Source organism: Epinephelus lanceolatus, chromosome 7 (assembly GCF_041903045.1).
Source record: "Epinephelus lanceolatus isolate andai-2023 chromosome 7, ASM4190304v1, whole genome shotgun sequence".
NCBI classification, from domain to species: Eukaryota; Metazoa; Chordata; class Actinopteri; order Perciformes; family Serranidae; genus Epinephelus; species Epinephelus lanceolatus.
Genome location: NC_135740.1, coordinates 27,704,394 through 27,722,052, shown reverse-complemented (window position 1 = coordinate 27,722,052; position 17,659 = coordinate 27,704,394). Strand labels below are relative to the sequence as shown.

At 40.7% G+C, this 17,659-nt stretch overlaps 2 protein-coding genes across 2 annotated transcripts in view; both read right to left on the bottom strand.

The window, feature by feature from the left end:
- The window catches only part of ccdc88b (coiled-coil and HOOK domain protein 88B), a 75,507-nt gene extending 71,765 nt beyond the window's left edge, over nt 1-3,742 (bottom strand). Inside the window, exons 1-2 of the mRNA XM_033644034.2 lie at nt 3,538-3,742; nt 2,139-2,287 (exon numbers count right to left, since the gene is read on the bottom strand). Of these exons, the coding sequence (XP_033499925.2) occupies nt 2,139-2,287; nt 3,538-3,597 (209 nt within the window). The 5' untranslated portion in view covers nt 3,598-3,742. The remainder of the gene's footprint in view (nt 1-2,138; nt 2,288-3,537) is intronic.
- Nucleotides 3,743-6,633: 2,891 nt separating this feature from the next.
- Nucleotides 6,634-15,452, bottom strand: rom1b (retinal outer segment membrane protein 1b). Its single transcript, XM_033630459.2, has 5 exons — nt 14,265-15,452; nt 12,522-12,764; nt 10,900-11,087; nt 10,145-10,391; nt 6,634-7,478 (listed from the first exon to the last, which is right to left on the bottom strand). Exons 1-5 carry the CDS (start codon nt 14,412-14,414, stop codon nt 7,236-7,238), a joined length of 1,071 nt encoding a protein of 356 aa, XP_033486350.1. The 5' UTR covers nt 14,415-15,452; the 3' UTR covers nt 6,634-7,235.
- Between the last annotated feature and the right edge of the window lie 2,207 nt (nt 15,453-17,659).

Sequence of the window (17,659 nt, the reverse complement as noted above, 5' to 3'; positions counted from 1 at the left end):
GCTAAGGCCACACGAGCAGCTCTGTAAGGCTGTACTGAGCTAAAGGCTAATGCTAGCATGTTAACAATAACAATGCTAACAAGCTATTGTAAAGTAAGTCTAATGTTTACCATGTTCACCAGCTTAGTTAGACACATCAGCGTGCTGCTAACATTTGCTAATTAACAATAAGTACATAGCTAATGTCCTTAGTTTTACAGGTATTTGGTCATAAAACAAATAATTGGACAAATAACACTAACCTGATAAAAGCACTACATTAGCTACAGAGCTAATTCTACAGCCATGCTAGCAGCTCTGAGAGACCATGCTGAGCTAAAGGCCAATGGTAGCGTGCTATCAATGACAATGCAAAAATGCTTATGTTAACAAGGTCTAATGTTTACCATGTTCACCAGCTTAGTTAGACATACAAGCATGCTAACATTTGCTAATTAGTAATAAGCACAACATTAGTCTTGTTAGTTTTGCAGGTATTTGAATATAAAACAGAGAACTGGACAAATAAAATTGTTGACCTGATAATAACTGGATAGTGGACCCCAGTATGGAGCCTATTCAATCCAATGGAATTGGTTACCTGACACATACACCAAAAAGTTCCTAGCTTACGGGGTACGTGGCCCACTAAGTGTGTGTTGGCCCCACCTGTGAGTTACCGCTTGGCTAATAGTCTTTACATTGTGATGATGTCACAGATTTTTTAATCGCTTTTCTCTGTTGGAAGAAAGTTTTACAAATATAAAACCGTTATGGATCAAAAATTCATTATAGACAGAGTCATAATTGACCTTGTTTGCAGTTCCAGGTGTGCTGTCAGCAGTTTTACAGATGTCTCTTTTACAAAGGTGGTCTATGGGAAAATGTTTTTTGGGATTTTTTTTGGGGTTTTTTTGGCTGCAATACTGCGAGTGGCCACTGGAAAATTTGGCTGCAAGAGGACCTGGTCAGGGGAGCACCAAATATATATCCTGACTTCTAAAGACTGCTCCAGAGATTACATTTGTCTGTAGGTCGATGTGTAAGTTAGTGTCACCCTGGTTCCCTGGTCATAAAGCCTATGGGATTTTTCCATTGGATATGGATTATTGCCTTAAATTAGCTCTGTGGCAAGCCAATGTTTATGATACCTTCTGCTCAGCAAGATAATCTTCACAAATGAACACTACTTTCATAATTATTAAGCCTAAATGCAATTGGCAGAAATAAAAAGCTGACGTTAGGCTTTAAACAAACTACACTGTGACTGTATGACCTCACATCAACACTATAACAAAACTGTAAAGCTATGTTTGGCGCAGCTCGGCGTGATGACATCCTGAAGTCTCTTTTAGCCACTTGTTAGCAACTGCCTTTTTTAAGACACATAGAAGCTTTGAAGTTCACGAGTGGGGTATTTACTGACGTTTTTTATGTTGTAGAAGAAAACGTTAAAGTCTTTTAAGTTTGTTTTAACCACAGACCTTAATTCAGGCATCTAACCAAAAACCTGTTGACTTTAAGACGAGGGAACCGTGAGTGGTAAAATGCAAACTAATATCTGGATTTTAGGATTCATTCCTGGGGCACGCTAATACTGTGTGTCCAACATTTCATCGTAATCTATCCAATGTTGTGGAGACAGATCATTAAAAACACAAATGTTAATACCATGGTGGAAGGAAAAATCAAGCTATCACCAAAGTCAGCAGGATTCATCCTGTGGGGAATATTATTACATCCAGTAGTTGTTGAGATATTTCAACATCCCTAGAGGCATGCCGTTAGCATGTCTAAAAGTCATACTTAGTTATTTTAATGGGTTTAAATAGTTCTTTATTCCAAAATAAATTTTTGGTTTGTGGGTCCATTTTTGCATTTTTTAACTTGTTAATAAAAGCCAAGGCCAATTTTTTCAACTAACTGCAAGGTCACACGTGTTTATTTTTTGTTTCCTGAATGAAAATGTTCCACAAATGGCTGAAAAATAGCCCTTTACACTGTTTTATTTTTTTTTAATTCAAATGGACCTCTCCTACTACAGATTGACTGTGGAATGTCCCCACATGTTCATCAAATTAGTTTTTATTTTCCCTTGTCAAGTTCTCTGTTTAATGGCTGCAAGGCAATAAAGCAAGAAAAGTCTTGATCAATCTTACATGACCCTCATGATCTCATTGAGGAAAATCCCATTGGTCAGCCTCATGTAACGATCCCGGGCACTCTGGGAAATTGAGTTTACTTCCATGTATTGGCTGTAGAGTGGGACGCCGTCTTCCCTCTCCACCATCTTCTCAAACAGCTGAACCTGCGAGTGACAAGGAGGGATTATATGTGTGTGTGTGTGTGTGTGTGTGAGAACAAAAGGGTGGCATGAGTGTGTAGCAGGAGGTGGACAAATAAGGAAGACAGTGACAGGAGCAGAGAGAAGGTACAGAGAGAGAGGGAGAGGAGGGAGATGGAGAGGTGTAAACATTTTCACACAGGAAGCCACTTGAGTTGGTGCACCTGTCTGGACAGGTGGGATCTGTGCTCTCACACTGGGAAGCACTTCACAGAGACAGGCAGCCAAGCAGGACGGCAGCCAAGGTCTCCCTCTCTGCTAAGAAGAGCTGTGCCAATGCAAACTGCAATATAATGAGGTTTATTCCCACCTGCACCTTCTAAAAACTGCACTGTCGGTAAACAGAGTAACAAGCTCGAGTTGGTTCGGCTGATAAGGTGAGGCAGAGCGGCTCGAGACCCCGTGCGACAGGATAAACAGGGTTGCAGGGTTACAGTGGACGTCCTTCAGCATATGTGGAGCAGGGTGGAAGCTCTCGTGTCAGTGAATAACTGCCCTGCTGCCCTCAGTGCCCTTGGGCAAACACTAAACCCCTACCAGCTGCGGGCATCCTGTTGAATCTGACCTCTGACCCTCGCTTTGGAAAGGGGCAACAACACAGAGAATGTCCCTTCAAGGTTCAGAACAATATCGCTCTATAATGTAAATAATGTTTGTTGACCAGGATGAAGTATTCCCCTGGGCTGACTGGTCTCCCATGTGGTAAACCCAGCTGGAAATCCAGTCTGTTACAAGTGCAACAAATCCTCCACTGATTTTAGTGAGACTCTTGAATACATAGCAGATAACTTTGTATTATTCTCAAATCAGAAACAGCCCAAGGACACGGAAGTGTCAAGGCTTTGGTAGAAAAAAAGCCTGGTCATTAAGAGGCAAGGGAAGCTGCCAAAAAGGAGAAGTAGGGTGTTTGTTTTGCTGTACACAACAGCCAGAAAGCAGTATCTAGGTTATTTTTTTTGCTGTTTATTCAACGCCTACTTTTATATTTACTCCTGTGAATAGAATTGGAAAGCAGGCTGCTCCAAAAGATACCATGTCATAACCTATTTGCGACTGGTAATAATGTTTTACTGCAGAACTGGTCATTCATTGTCCAAGGCGGATTTCTACAGTTTCCACACGAATCGGCCTGTTTTATTCTCCTCTCTCTCTCTCTGCCTCTAGAAATAATGACCTTTTCTCTAACTGGAAGTGATAAATGATAAATGACGTACCCATTGCGCCAACGCACTTTCCATGAATTCCTCTATTATCTCCATGATGTTAGAGTCCATTGTTGTGTCAGGAGAGAAACACTTAACTGTGAAATACTACAGAAGACGGCTAATTAAAAAATACTATAAACAGTGCAATGGATCACAGAGAGAGAGAGGGAATCCATCTTGCATCAAGTGAAGTAGTTTGACATTTCTGCGGCCCTTCCCCTCCCTCCCTCCCTCCACCTCGCTGTCTCTTCCTCTCTGACTGTGTGACAGTTAGTTTCATTGCAAAACCACACCGGAATTTTCAAAACGCACGTTGCTTTTTTTTTTTTTTTTAGCCGACGTCTTCGCACGCCCTCCATACACTGACTAACACACACAAAGATCTTCAAATACACTAAATGCCGGCAAATATGCAAAATATGATAAAATTTGCATTGGGTTTTGCGTGCAGAGTTAGATAATCCTAACAGAACGCTAAAGATTTAGCCCCCATTTTCTTTTGTGCGCTCTGAACACTATTAAAACAGGCCTATTTTTTTAATACTCGACACAGTATGAATAAATGTCATCTACATGTACAAACGGCTGTGTGGAAATGACTGCCACTGTGTTATTTCTGCTTAATACCCAACAGGTTAACAACAATGACAAAGGTTTAGACTTGACAGTGATCACCTTAAAAGTTGTGAGAGCTTTACTTTTCTCATTATTGCCTCATGTCCACTCAGATTCAGGCACTGTGCAACAGCGACCTCTGGTGAATAAAAAGGGAAAGTTCCTAATTGCCCATTTAAAAATGATGCATTGCATCATTTGCAAAACAAAATCACTGGGGGGAAGTGTAACCAAGCAGCCCTACTTTTATTTAGATGCTGCACTTCCTGCACTGTGAACACTATTTTAAGAAATTATCTGTATCTGCAGTGCAATTTTTTTTCTAGAGACTCATTCTGGCTGTGGTGTGAGTCTACTGCTGTCACACAGACCTCTCTATCTCAATATCTAACCAGATGTGCTGCAGATTATTGATGTTGTACGTATACAACAGTGTCATATTTCACTTGATCAGAGGGAATCTTAAATATGCAAGAACTGACAATGTTTTCTTTTCTACAGTGTATTCATTTATTTTCATTTTCGATTTGCATATTCACTTTGTTTTTTGTAGCCTAATAATCTTAGAAAACCACGTTAAGTAACCTCCTAACTTCTCAAAACACACCTTTTTTTGTGGTTTTGTGTCTTATTTAGGCTATTGTATGTCCTTTTTGTTCATTTTTTTTCTTTTTATAGTCGTTTTGCCCACTTTTGTAGTTATGTGCCTCTTTGCAGCTGCTTTGTATCTTCTTGTGGTCATTTTGAGTCTCTTCCTGGTCAGTACATGTTAACTGAAAAGATATTTTTAGAGCTGCAACCAGCGGTAACATGCTTTTAATAGCGCTTGCTAGAAATCTTGTTGGTTACCTCTGTCTGCGCTACTTCTAGACCTCATGTTTTTGTTGTCTCTGTATATGCATGTATGGATTACTGAACAGGCCCCTGTGGTCCTTACCTGCAAAAGAACTAGAGTTGCAGCAATTAATTGCTTATTTGTAAACTATTAAGATTAATCACCACCCTATTTGATTATCGATTTATTGGTTTGAGTCATTTTTTTGGTCAAAATAGTACAAATTCTTTGACTCCAGCTTCTTAAATGTGAATATTTTCTGCTCTCTTTACTCTTCTGTGACAGTGAACTGAATATTTTTGGGCTGTGGACAAAACAAGACACTTGAGGAGGACATCTTGGGCTTTGGGAATTACTTGTTAATATTATTAACCATTTTCTGATGTTTTAGAGATGAAACAACTTATCAGTTGGTCAAGAAAATGATCAACAGAATAATCAACAATGAAAATAATCTTTAGTTCCAGCCCTAAAATGACACTTAAATTAACATGTACCAACCAGGAAGAGACTAAAAATGACCTCGAAAAGATGCAAAGGAACTGCAAAGAGACACAAAACAACTACAAAAAGACACAAAATTAACAAAAAAAGACACAAAACCACTAAAAATGAGGAATAACTACCACAGAGTCCGTGTCTTACTCCTATGTAGAGGAGATGTTGGGGCCTTTTGCATGTCTGTCCCAGTTTTTGCATAATGTATTTGTCTTGTACTGTTTTTGTTGTTTGTTTTATTTTTGAATCGGCCCTGGTGCTTTGGGCGTCAAAAATTAATCTACAAATAAAATGTAAAGTGTATCTTCTTCCAGATCCTGTAATTTGATTTCATTTTCTTTTTTCTTCATTTACTGACTTATTGTCTTCCTCCATTCATTTATATTTATTTTATTTTATTTTATTTTTTCTTTTACTTGTCTGTGGATGTAGGCTATACGTACACATACTAGATCTGTGTATGTGTAGGTCTTTGTTTACTGATGTTAAAATCAATAAAGATACTGTTGGGAAAAAATTTATTTTCGTATTCTTATTCTTACTACTACTATTACTATATTGTCTCCTATTGTGCCACTGTAATAACAATAATTTAATTATTACAGGTAATATTTTTGAAGAACGTTACTAAGCCTGAAACCAAACTTTCAGCCTCACTCCTTAATCAACCTGTTAAATAATTAAGGAGCATGTCTCTGTGCAACAGCTGAAAGCATATAATCTTGCTTGTAATGGATAAAATAAAACATTCATTGACCTTATTCTGTGATAGAGTTTTATTTAAGAAGAATGAGCACACATTGAAAAGCTAGGACACATCACAATCATATACTCTTTGCAAATAAAAAGCATTTTAAGAACTGTTTTTGCTTTATAAAATAACTCTCAACATGTTCTGACAGTGTGCTGTTTCTGTCTCTGCATGACAGAGTGTGTTTCTGTGCGGTGGCAGTCTGTGTGTGTGTGTGTTTGTGTGTGTGTGTGTGCTGACACTGCTTGTGCAGCAGTTCTGGGATTAACCACATCAGGATTATCAGATTGTTTCAGAGCTGCCAGAATAGACAAGATGACAGCTTCATATAGGGCACCACACTCACTCATGCACACACGCACTTAATCCGACTCTCCTTGCTGAACTCAGATAACCCGCACTCAGGGAATTTGCAATGTACAAAAGGAAGCCGACACTACAAAGCAGTCAAAAACTTCTACCTTTAATATATAATTCATGTGACATTTTAACAGGTTCCTAAGCATTTCATTGCAGTTTAGTACAAACTCTACAGCCGTGAGATGAATAATATAGTGCACATGGGATGAACCTCAGCGTCATGTGATTTGCCAAATTTGAGCCAAATGTCAAAAAGCATTAAATATATGTGTCTGTGTGTGTGTGTGTGTGTGAGATCACTACACCCCTTTAAACTGAATGTACTCTCTTCTAGTTACAACAAAAGGTACTACACATCTCCTCAACAGATTGTCTGATGGTTACACATCCGTGAGGTCCTACACAGAGGAGAAGTTTGCTTTGGTGTCTGTGCAGGGCCTGATAAGATTCCCTATTTGTTGCCCTGTTTTGGCCATGTGCGAGGGAGCTGCGGCTGCTGCTTTGGATGGAGCATAAATCAAGTCTAATGTGTCAAAACTCAACAGGTGTTGTAACCACCACCTGCTGACTCACACCACCAAGAAACCTCAAACACATCCCCCCCCTGCATCCCTTCTTCCTCAGCTCATATGTAAAGATATCCCCCCTCTAACTGGCAGGAGTAGGGGTCGCGACTTTCTCTGTGTCTGCAGCCTCAGCGGTGCCTTCGGTGGTGCCGGGGTCAACCTGTACGGCCTTAAGCATGGCGAGGGCTTTGGCTTTGACATCCTCGAATGTTTCCTTCACACCCTTCTCCAGGATGTAACCCTCACTCTCGCCCTCTGGGTCCTCCAGAGCCATGGCTGATTCCACGGCCGTCTGCAGGTACCGCAGGCTCAGGAGCACTGACAGCTGGACGGAAAGAAGCAATAAGAAGGATCACAAAAACTGACATCTGTAGAATCAACATAATCATGTTTTTCCCTGTTAAAGGGTTTTGGGGGAGTTTTCCTCTATCCACTGTGAAGGTTTAAAACAGAGGGTGACCTGCGTTGCCCTGTAGGCCCTGGACTGAGCTCATACTGAGTTATCTGCACTTGTACATCAACCTTGGGCTTCTTGATATGCTGGGGAACTGAACTGAACTGTACATATCTTTTTTGTTTCTGTACATATTTTCACATTTGTGTTTCCTTTTGTGTTTCTTTTTCTCTTATCTCTAACTTGGCACTGGAACTGAGCCACCATGCTGCACCGAAACAATTACCATCAACTATGGCAACTGTGGCAATAATAATAAAGTGTCAAGTATCAAGTGAAGTCCCCTGAGGCAAATTGGGATTTGTGATATTGGGCTATTTAAATAGAATTGAATTGACTTGAATCATATCAGTTATTGTATTTTGTTACAGGATTGCGCTCATAAAGATGAGATAGAGAGTCAGTTTGACAAACATTCAGATTTTGTGAAGCAATGGGTTAGGGACTGTACAATATATTCTATTTCCTTCTTTGCAGATACTCCATCAACATATTAAGATTAAATGTTCCTGCTTCACTCAAAAATATGTTTTTCTCTTGTTTATGTATCCCAAAATGTATGAGCTTTATTGCATTGGTGCAAAGTTTGTCACTAAAAAGGTGTTTTCTTCTACTGAAGGAGGTGATGTCTGTGCATTTCCCAAAAACTGAGAACCATACACCATGCAAACTACGTAATACAGGAAACACATATCAGTGGGGAAACATACTTCAACACAACACCGGCAAAAAAATCTGAAATCTCCAGTGCAGAGCGGACTTGTTAGTGCAGAGAGCAAAAGTTTGCATCAGCGCAGTGAAAGTTTTGAGTGTGCAGATTTGGGTTGTAAGCCGGACGAATGTGAACACACTGCAACATCATAGCAGATATTATTGTATGTACTAACACTGCGTAAGCCACTGCCAGTTGGCCTATGAGCAAACAAGCTAACAAGCTAACAAACAAAAGATGCTAACTACACTCTGATACGTCTGCTAGTCACCGATTTTGGTGCACAACAGACTCCTTATTTGAGTTTTGGTCTAACTGATGCTGTGTTCATGCTACGAGCAGCAATGCTACAGCATGACTGACCACATTATCGCTGAGTCACAGTTGAGGTGTTACTCAAACACTAGTTGATGTGTTTATATCATCTTGGGCTTGCGTGTGTCTGTTTCTTGCCACAAAGCATGTTGACTGAACATCATCTGAAGTTTGTATTTGGTCAGAAATACTTCTGCGTTTGTTCAGTGTCTGAGCCTTTTAACATCCATTTTGCAGCGCCATTGCATCCCTGTGTGAGAACACATGATTGGTTGACACTTAACCGTGTCATTTGAACCCTAAAAAAGTTGAATCCGACTCAACTTTGAGTTGTAGCTCATCACGCCTGTCTGCAGCAACAAGTGTCTGGCGTCAGTTTGTATCTTCATGTCACCAGCTTCCATTGAAATTGACTTGTAGCTTGCTGCTGTGTCGCTCATGCTCATGGGGCTCAAACATGTATGCCTGGATCTCTATGTGTTTTCTCTAACGCTAATGTTAGCTGTCTCTCACCAGTCAACCTAGCTGCTCACACTGGAACAGAAGCGGAAAACCAAAGCAAAACCTACTGCAAGCAGTGATGGTGGGCAGGGCGAAGGCCAGATCCATAATTTCTTGAGCGAGAAGGACCATTTTGCAATGTTATGTGGGAAAACTATGTTTAGCAAAGTATTAGTATTAGAAAAAGTATTTAAACGTGCCTGAAGCGGGACTTTAACGTTAAGGTCAGGGTATGCCGTCTTAAAGTCTGCATTTTTTCAAATAAACATTCTTTTTAAACATAAAGTCCAACTCACCCTCCCCACCCCAATAATTTTCATACAGTCCCTCACACAAAACGGGTTCACGTCTCCACATTTTTGAGAGTAAACATTGCTGCAGTCCAAATAAAGCTGAAATAAATGAGTTGTGACACAGTCGGTGCTGTACAACATATTTTCAGTTTTATCTCACGCTTCCTCTCCCCTCTTTTGTTTGATCTCGCGGCTACATGATTCAAAGCAGGTTTTTGGCTTTTGCTTGAAAATCAGACGTTATCTACAACTCAGCTTGATGCCTCGTTAGCTCTCTGCACGGCAGCCATCCATCCCCATCACGGTGGACTGGAAAAACAGCCACACTGAACTGCTGTGCTTAAAAGGATAGACTGTTTGGCTAGCTGCAGGCGGAGTGTAATGATGCACTGTTAAACATGTGTATGAGTGTCCTGTTCCAGCCTGAGGTCTTGTTTGTTATTTGAAGAGAACGTGCTGCCAATACTGTGATTTGACAAAGGAGTGAAAGTACATGTTTGATTAAAAGACAGAAATCAGTGTGTGTCGGTGAGGTTTTCTTTCTGTTGGTTGTCACGGCATCAGGAGACAACCATTATAGAAAATTCTGGGGTTGTGAATGTGTGTGTGTGTCTGGAATCCTGGTAACTGCAGGAGCAAACATCAGAGTTATACATATTTAGTTAGATAAACCCTGTGTGCCTTGATAAATATTGTATTTTACCAATGATTCCCACCTGTATTAGGATGACTGACAGCACACCAGGACCAGTTGAGTTCATCAGCTCCATGTAGTAGTCAGTCAGAGCCTGCCTGCAGCCACGGCTGTACAGGTTGAGTTCCTCTGATTGGTACTCATAGTTGTAGTGGGCGTTGTTGTCTGTCAGGTGGTACCGCAGGCAGGGGCGAGGGGAGGCAGGGTTACAGCAGCTGAAAGGAACGCCATCCAACAGGTAACGGCCGTCCACATTACTCCGGATACGACTGGAGACAATGAGGGGAGGAAAACAGATTAGGAAAAAAACACAGAAATGAGAGAGGAGGAGAAAGAAAGGAAGTTATAGGCTTGACTTTCAGCTCAATACACACTTAACATTGGTGAGAAATGAGCAGTGCCTCTCTACAAGTGTCATTACGTCATAACCTTTCAGTTTACTCATCCCTTTTCACTTATTTCATCTTTGACCAACCTTTCCCTGCTTGCTTTATGACCAACCTTTCCATCCACTCCTGTCATTCTCATCAAAAGTAAAGGCCAAATCTATTTTTAATACGCTCATCCTCTACCTTCACATCATCCTCTTTCTCCAGCCCTCCTCTATAACATATTGTTTGACCTTTTTGGATGTGAAGTCTACTCATCTGTCATTCATCTAGATCTCTGTTTTCCTCCTTGCTTTGCTGTGTAGCGCTCATCAGTCCAGTCTCCTCACCATCACCTTGTCTCACCTCTCTGCATCTCATAACTCGCTGTATTGCGATTCACACTCACTCCTTGACCTCCTTGGAGGTGAAGTCCAGGTATCTGTTGCTGATCCACTGAACTTCAAACCAGTCCTTGAAGTTGTTGTTTCCACAACAGCGAAACTCCATCTGCAGACGATCAATGGTCTCTTTCTGGAAACAGCGGCCCGGCACGTCTGTGTCCTTGTAGAACCGGATACCGTTCCTGAGGCCCACCTGGCAGTGGAGAGAAAAGGGTGAAGGAGAAAGATGTTTTCTCTTTTTTTTATCTGTTCATGATTTTCAGTCTAACGTAAAACCATTTTCTAGAGGAAATTTTAATTTGAGAAAATGCTGAGTTCACACCAATCTTAGAAGTATGTGTGGATCATTTGTGGGGTGATTTTGTGGAATGGACTGGAGGAAGAAGTTACACAAATATCAGACAGTTTAAAAAGATAAACACTTTTTGCGAGGTATAGAAAAGAAGAAAGGGAATGTGAAGCAAACTAATGGTGATATCCCAGCTGTCCACCAACATTGTTAGACTTTGATATTTGGTTGAATTTAGGTTGTGACATCAGGTGACCACAATTCAGTGTCAGGACAAGGTCTTACGCCAACATCATCTTGACGTAGAATATTGACATTTAGTCGTAAGGTATGGTGATGAAACCCAACCTCCTCATTAAGTTAACATCCTTATGACATGAATTTCTAACATTGTTAGACATTTAAATTACCTTCAACCCCATTTTCATTGCAACCAAAGTTTAACATCTGTCCGACATAAGAGTCCAAGACCTTTCTAATGTCATTTTGACATCCAGTGCCAGCAGTGATTGTTGGTTAATTGGTTTTATTTTCTTATTTTTCACATTCCTGATTGGGTAGTAATTTTGTTTATGTATGAGGAAGATGGATATGATGGTTTAGTTTAGGATGGACACTGTGATGAAGAGTGAGTTTATCAGATTGATTGTATACAATAGGGGTAGGATTGGACAGTAATCTTGCTGTTTCCTACTTCATTTTGAACATTAGATGTGAATTTAAGTTGCTTACTAAAAGTTTGTTGTATATGTCCACTGTTATTCATTGGTTACTGCTGTCTTGTTTGTTTTTTACATGTATTTAAATTTTTACAAAGTGTTTGAAGAAAATATATTCAATTCAATTAAAAAAAAAGATGTCTGGTTTGTTTGTTAAATTCTTTTGTATTCAATCTTAATGCAACATTTAACAAAGTTGAGAGCTGTAATCCTTCACTATTTGTTGGGTAATGAATTAACACATTTGAAGTCACCAGAAAATGGTAAATGCATGCTGTTATGTTGATTAATGTGCACAGTTTTGTTTTGTTTGTAAAATTTTTCTTTGCTTTTGTGTATCTTTTTTTATCATACTTAACTGGATTTATTGCTGAACTTGGAGGCATATGATGGCACGTTTATTTTCTTTGGCACAAACCCCCTAAACTCTTCTATTTTCATCTGTAATTGTAGACAGTTGGCTTCTCTTTCAGCCATAGCAGCTTTATGTTTCATTTTGGGTATTCCACAAGGATCAGAAGACATCACCCTGTCACAGATCTCTCTACCACAAGGCCGTACTGGCGCCTACTCTCCCTTCTTTGACCTGTCACCCTCCAATCAGTACCAGTGACCCCACCTTTAGTGACTCCTCCAGGCGTCCCTGCAGTGCGTAGCTGAGCACCACCACAATGATGAGCAGACAACAGATCACTGCAGCTGCAGCAAACCAAGCCAGCAGGAAAACTTTCCAACGTGGGAAGCGGGCTGGGTCCAGGGAGTCTTGACACACGCGGGTGGCAACCCAGTTGGTGCCGATGGAGGCCAGGCCCACCATCATCAGGATGTTGGGCACCACGTGGATCTCTGTGTTGTCCATCACCTCGAGGAAGGAAGGGAAGAGCACAGTCAGAGATAATCTCAGCCACAGGAGCAGCAGCCAACAGCAAGTCACTTTGTCATTTCCTCTGCACACTTTAGCAGGTAATAATCCTGCATTCAATTAGCCTTATCTTTGCTAAAAATTACCTTGGCAGCCAAGAGATTCAATTAGCTGCTGATAGGCTGGATGCAAAGGCTACTACGGCAGTGTGATGACAAATTTAATTCATTGCCCAGGTTTCAGCAAAAGTCAATTACAGACTGAGTTTATTATTGGCTGAGTTTTCAGAAGCCTGTCAGCCATAAAGAACCTTTGCCCCATTGTTGTTTTAGAATTACCATTAAGAGCCACAGCCCAGTGCTGCCACCTTGTAACATCATCATTATGCAGTGTCTGTTCAGCCATATGTGAGTTTAGGACAAATAATATCAGCCTCTGGTTGTGGAGTAGTCAGCTTTGTCAATGATCTGTGCAAATTAAGTATGTGAAGTGTAAAACAAATTGTCTCAATGTGTATTTGTATATCTAACTCTTGTGGATCATCATTACTGTCACTATATTGTTGGTCACGTGTTACATTTCTCTACACTCATAGGTGTAGATTTCAGGGGGGATGCAGGGGACACATCCCCCTCAGTATTTACAAAAATGTGCGCGTGTCCCTCCCCTCTATAAAAACATGAATGTAGCAGAGGAGTTTTGACAAAATTAGAGACATTTACACCATAAATTGATGCAGAAAATGCACAAATTAGCACATAAACATTCACCAGAATTCAGGAAATTAAGTGTTTGATGCTCAAAGTTTTCTGGTGGAGCCCCCCTCCCTGTTTGATATGTGTCACCCCCCCCCCCCCCAGCCTTTTCTACACTAAATCAATAACACTTTGCTCCACAACTACACATTATGGAATCCCTCATTGGAGATCAATAACTATCTGGAGGCATGTGTTCATGGCCTGCAGCTTTCCTGTGCAGCCCACTGGATATCAATGCATGCAACCTATCCCCATCAATTACCAATCAATCCAGCCCAGTGACTAGCAGATTGAATGAATGCACCAATCTCGTAGAGGTCATGACCTCCACCTGCTGCTCACTTTACCTAAAGTCAATACATGTTGAATCTCAAAGACTATAGGGGGAAAAAAAAGTGTTGATTTTTATAACAGCATTTTAACGCACAACGTCCTCATGACCTAACATGCATGACTGCGCCCGGGTGTCACTGTGTGCATGTTTACTCTGGTATTTTCTATGCTACGTGTTTGTGTTTGTGGATTAAACTGTGGAGCTAAGTTTAAATAAAAGTCACAGATAAGCGGCGGCGCAGCAGACTCAGTCAACAACCACGAGCAAAGGCAAAGGTCTGAGCATACAAATCTATGTTTGTGTAACTTTGAATTAATCCACGCCAGTGTTTTAAGCCCGGCCCCCTCGAGTCTTTAAGTCGACATTGTATTAATTTGTGTGCACATGAGTGTGTTTCCCTTGCTCTACCTCAGCCCTACGGAGCAGCTCTGTCTTAAGGTAAACCCCCAGACAGAAGATGATGGCCCCCCACATCACTGCCATCCAGGAGAGCAGCCACAGGCCCTGGGCCAGACGCACCCGCCGCTGCTGGGTGAACTTAACCTTCAGCAGCACCATGGCTCACGACTGTGCAACGCAGAGACAGAAGAGAAACGTGAGAGGCAGGAGCAGGAAAGTTCAGTGTATCTGGTCAAAACTCGACAGTCAATCCAGAGGAGGCCAGCTGCATGTAAAGAGACAAACCCGACAGAGGTCACAAGAGGTTGTTTTCACAGTGGTCAGTACAGGCCTTGTTGTTTAGGGGGTTATTAGCAGCTTGAGCTCATCTAAGTTGTTCCAGGTGGAGGGGATAAGCAGGTAGATCCCTGTGATGGTAAAGGACACGGTCGACCTCTGGGGATAATCCAAAATGTTCCACTTGGATGCTGAAATTGTCCCAAACAGATGATTTATGATCCGAATAAGTGCAAAAAAACCATGGGAAAATTGGAGATAATTGTCAAATAACAAAATATGTAAGAAAATAGATATTCCTTTTTCCAGAGATGACAGTTTTCTTCTCAAGTTGACTGGTCACACCGCTGTAGCCCCCCCTTTGAGATGATTTCCTCCTCTTGACGTGATGATGTCTTTTGATGGCGCCTCTCTGGGTCTGTGCATGTGCGGCGACCCCCTAAACCGCCGTTCCCATGGTTGGAGGACACAGAGACTGGCCAAAGTCGAGAGTTTGGAGCCGTAATCCCTCCAACAGAGTCCCTGGGATCCTATTAAAGTCCAGGGGCCAATGAGAAAGCAGGCCAGTGTCTGATCAGCAAACTTGCTCTGATGGACACGTAGTATGAGAGGGGGACTATTGGAGTGTTATGACAGGTGGACTTACCTGAAACCAGCACAGGCCAGACACTATGGCTGCCTCGGAGGCAGAGTAGATATCATGGGCGCAGTTAGCTGAGGCTAAATATCATGAGATGTGAGAGTGTGGGAACATGAGCAAGCAAATCTAATTTACTGTCAGCTGAATGGTTTTATTGTGTAATAAGGCAAAGATACACAGTGAGAGGAGAGAGGGGGGAATTTAGATGGGCCCAAAAGTCCCCTCGAAACTGACAAATGTTCAGTGTTAGAAGAAGTAGTAGACACATTTACTAAAGTGAAAGTACCAATAAGTAAAAGTCATTCTGCAGAAAAAAATCCACTGTGACTGATATGTTTTTACTTTTACTGTTGTAGCTGGTGGGGCTAGTTTTAACTAGTTTGGCAGTTTAGTCCTGTGGTTTTCAACCTGGGGTTCAGGCCCTCCAGAGGGTCCCAAGATAAAGCTGAGAGGTTGTGAGATAATTAATGGAAGAGGAAATAAGAATTAACAAAGTTCTGATACTCAGTCTGTATTGTTTTTTGTTTGTTTGTTTGTTGTTGTTTTTTTTTTGACTTTTTACTCATATAGCTTTGTGTGTGCATGTGTGTGTGTTTTACCTCTTTTTTTAATATGTTAATTTTACATACACAACACACACACACAAACATGGCTCCAAATTCCCTCCCTACCCCCACATACAAACCAAAAGAGGACTTAACTCAAAAGGAGTAGGTGCTAATCAAAAAATAAATTGATAATACAAATAAATATATAAAACATAAAGTAAGAGGCAATATAAATAATCCTGGCTTAACCAGGGTACTAATGGCTTTTTATAACAAATCTGATAGAGGTGTTGGTTAAGTATCTATATGCGTCAAGTGTGGTTGCCAAATCTTCAGAAAGGTGTTGTATCTAATTCTTAGAGTGTACGTGATCTTTTCAAGTTGAATGCAGCTGTTCATTTCCAAAAACTATCTGGCCATGGATAAGATAAGGTAAGATAAGATAAGATAAGATAAGATAAGATAAGATAAGATAAGATAAGATAAGATAAGATAAGATATACTTTATTGTCCCAAAGGAAATTTGTTTTGGGCTGAAGTGCCAGATACAGTTGCAACAATACATACAAGAAGGCAGAAAAAGTGCAGTGCAGTATCAGGTATTGCCCATGGTATAAGTAATACAAATAAATGGATAAAAGACTGGATAAAAAAAAGAGAAATAAAATAATCTATAAAACCTAAAATCAGGGAATCAATGATACAAAGAGTACTTCAGGGTTAGAAGAAATGTAAAATGTGGATTAAAAATGCAAATTAGGGCAATGTCTACAATTGTTTAGAAGAGTTATGGATGACGGGACGAATGAGAGTTTAAAGTGATTTGTTTTGTGTCTGCTGGCTCTGTAATGTTTACCGAAGAAGTTCATATTCTGGATGGAGGATGTGTGTTGGGTCATGGAGAATCATGTGTGCCTGTCTCAGTACTTTATAATCATAGATGGATTGAAGGGAGATGTAATCTTTCTGTCCAGTTATTTTCATTGCAGTTTTCACCTGAGTTCTGTTTTTTAGTTGAACAGTTAGGTACCAGGCTGTCATGCCATATCTAATAATACTTTCCAGAAGTGCATAGTAGAATAAAAGCATGTTCTTCTGAACTCCAAACAGTCTCAGCCTCCTGAGAAATTGAATTCTTTGATGGGAATCAGACTTGCACGTCATCACTGTGCACATCCCAGCAAAGCTCAAAGCTATTTCTAAAACCCTCTTTCCATAATTTCCTTAAAGAAGCACTAATGGTTGTAAAGTTCCCCAGCAGGCAAATCTGTGGGTGTGTTTTACCTCTTTGAGCTTTTAGCAGTTATTTAATACTACTTTTGGGGCATTTCTTCCTTTATTTGAAAGAGCACAGTGTAGGAAGGTAGAAGAGAGATATATATAGAGAGAAATGCAACAAAGATCTCAAGGGTGGAATCAAACCCAGGACTTTGCAGTTATATGGCATACAGTGTAACCACTCAGCTACCATCAGTCATTTAGATGAAACCATCTAAGACTTGGAGGACCTGCTAACAACTCATAGGAGTCTGAAACATGATAAGCAGCCACAACGAGACACTTAAAGAGGAAGCATCCTAAATTAAGAGCTCCAATACGTTTTTTCCATTTCAGAGGACAGTTCAATCAACATTTGTGAACATGAGTTGTCCATGGACAATGAATGGGAGCCTGATTTTGTGAACCCATTCAATGTTTGTTTCTTTGTCACACACGAGACACTGCAACAGCTGCAGAGTTCTTTTTATGCATCAATGATGAGGAGAGGAGTCGAGCTGCCATAGGAGCACAGAAAAAGAGCTGATACGGGAGCTTGTATGTATAAGCAAAAATCGAGTGGGGGAAATGCATTTAATTTCAGGGACGGTGAGGCTGCGGAGATATTGAAAATTAAAGGGGCAATTTTTTTGATGCGCAGCATTCGCCACCAGTGTGTTTTG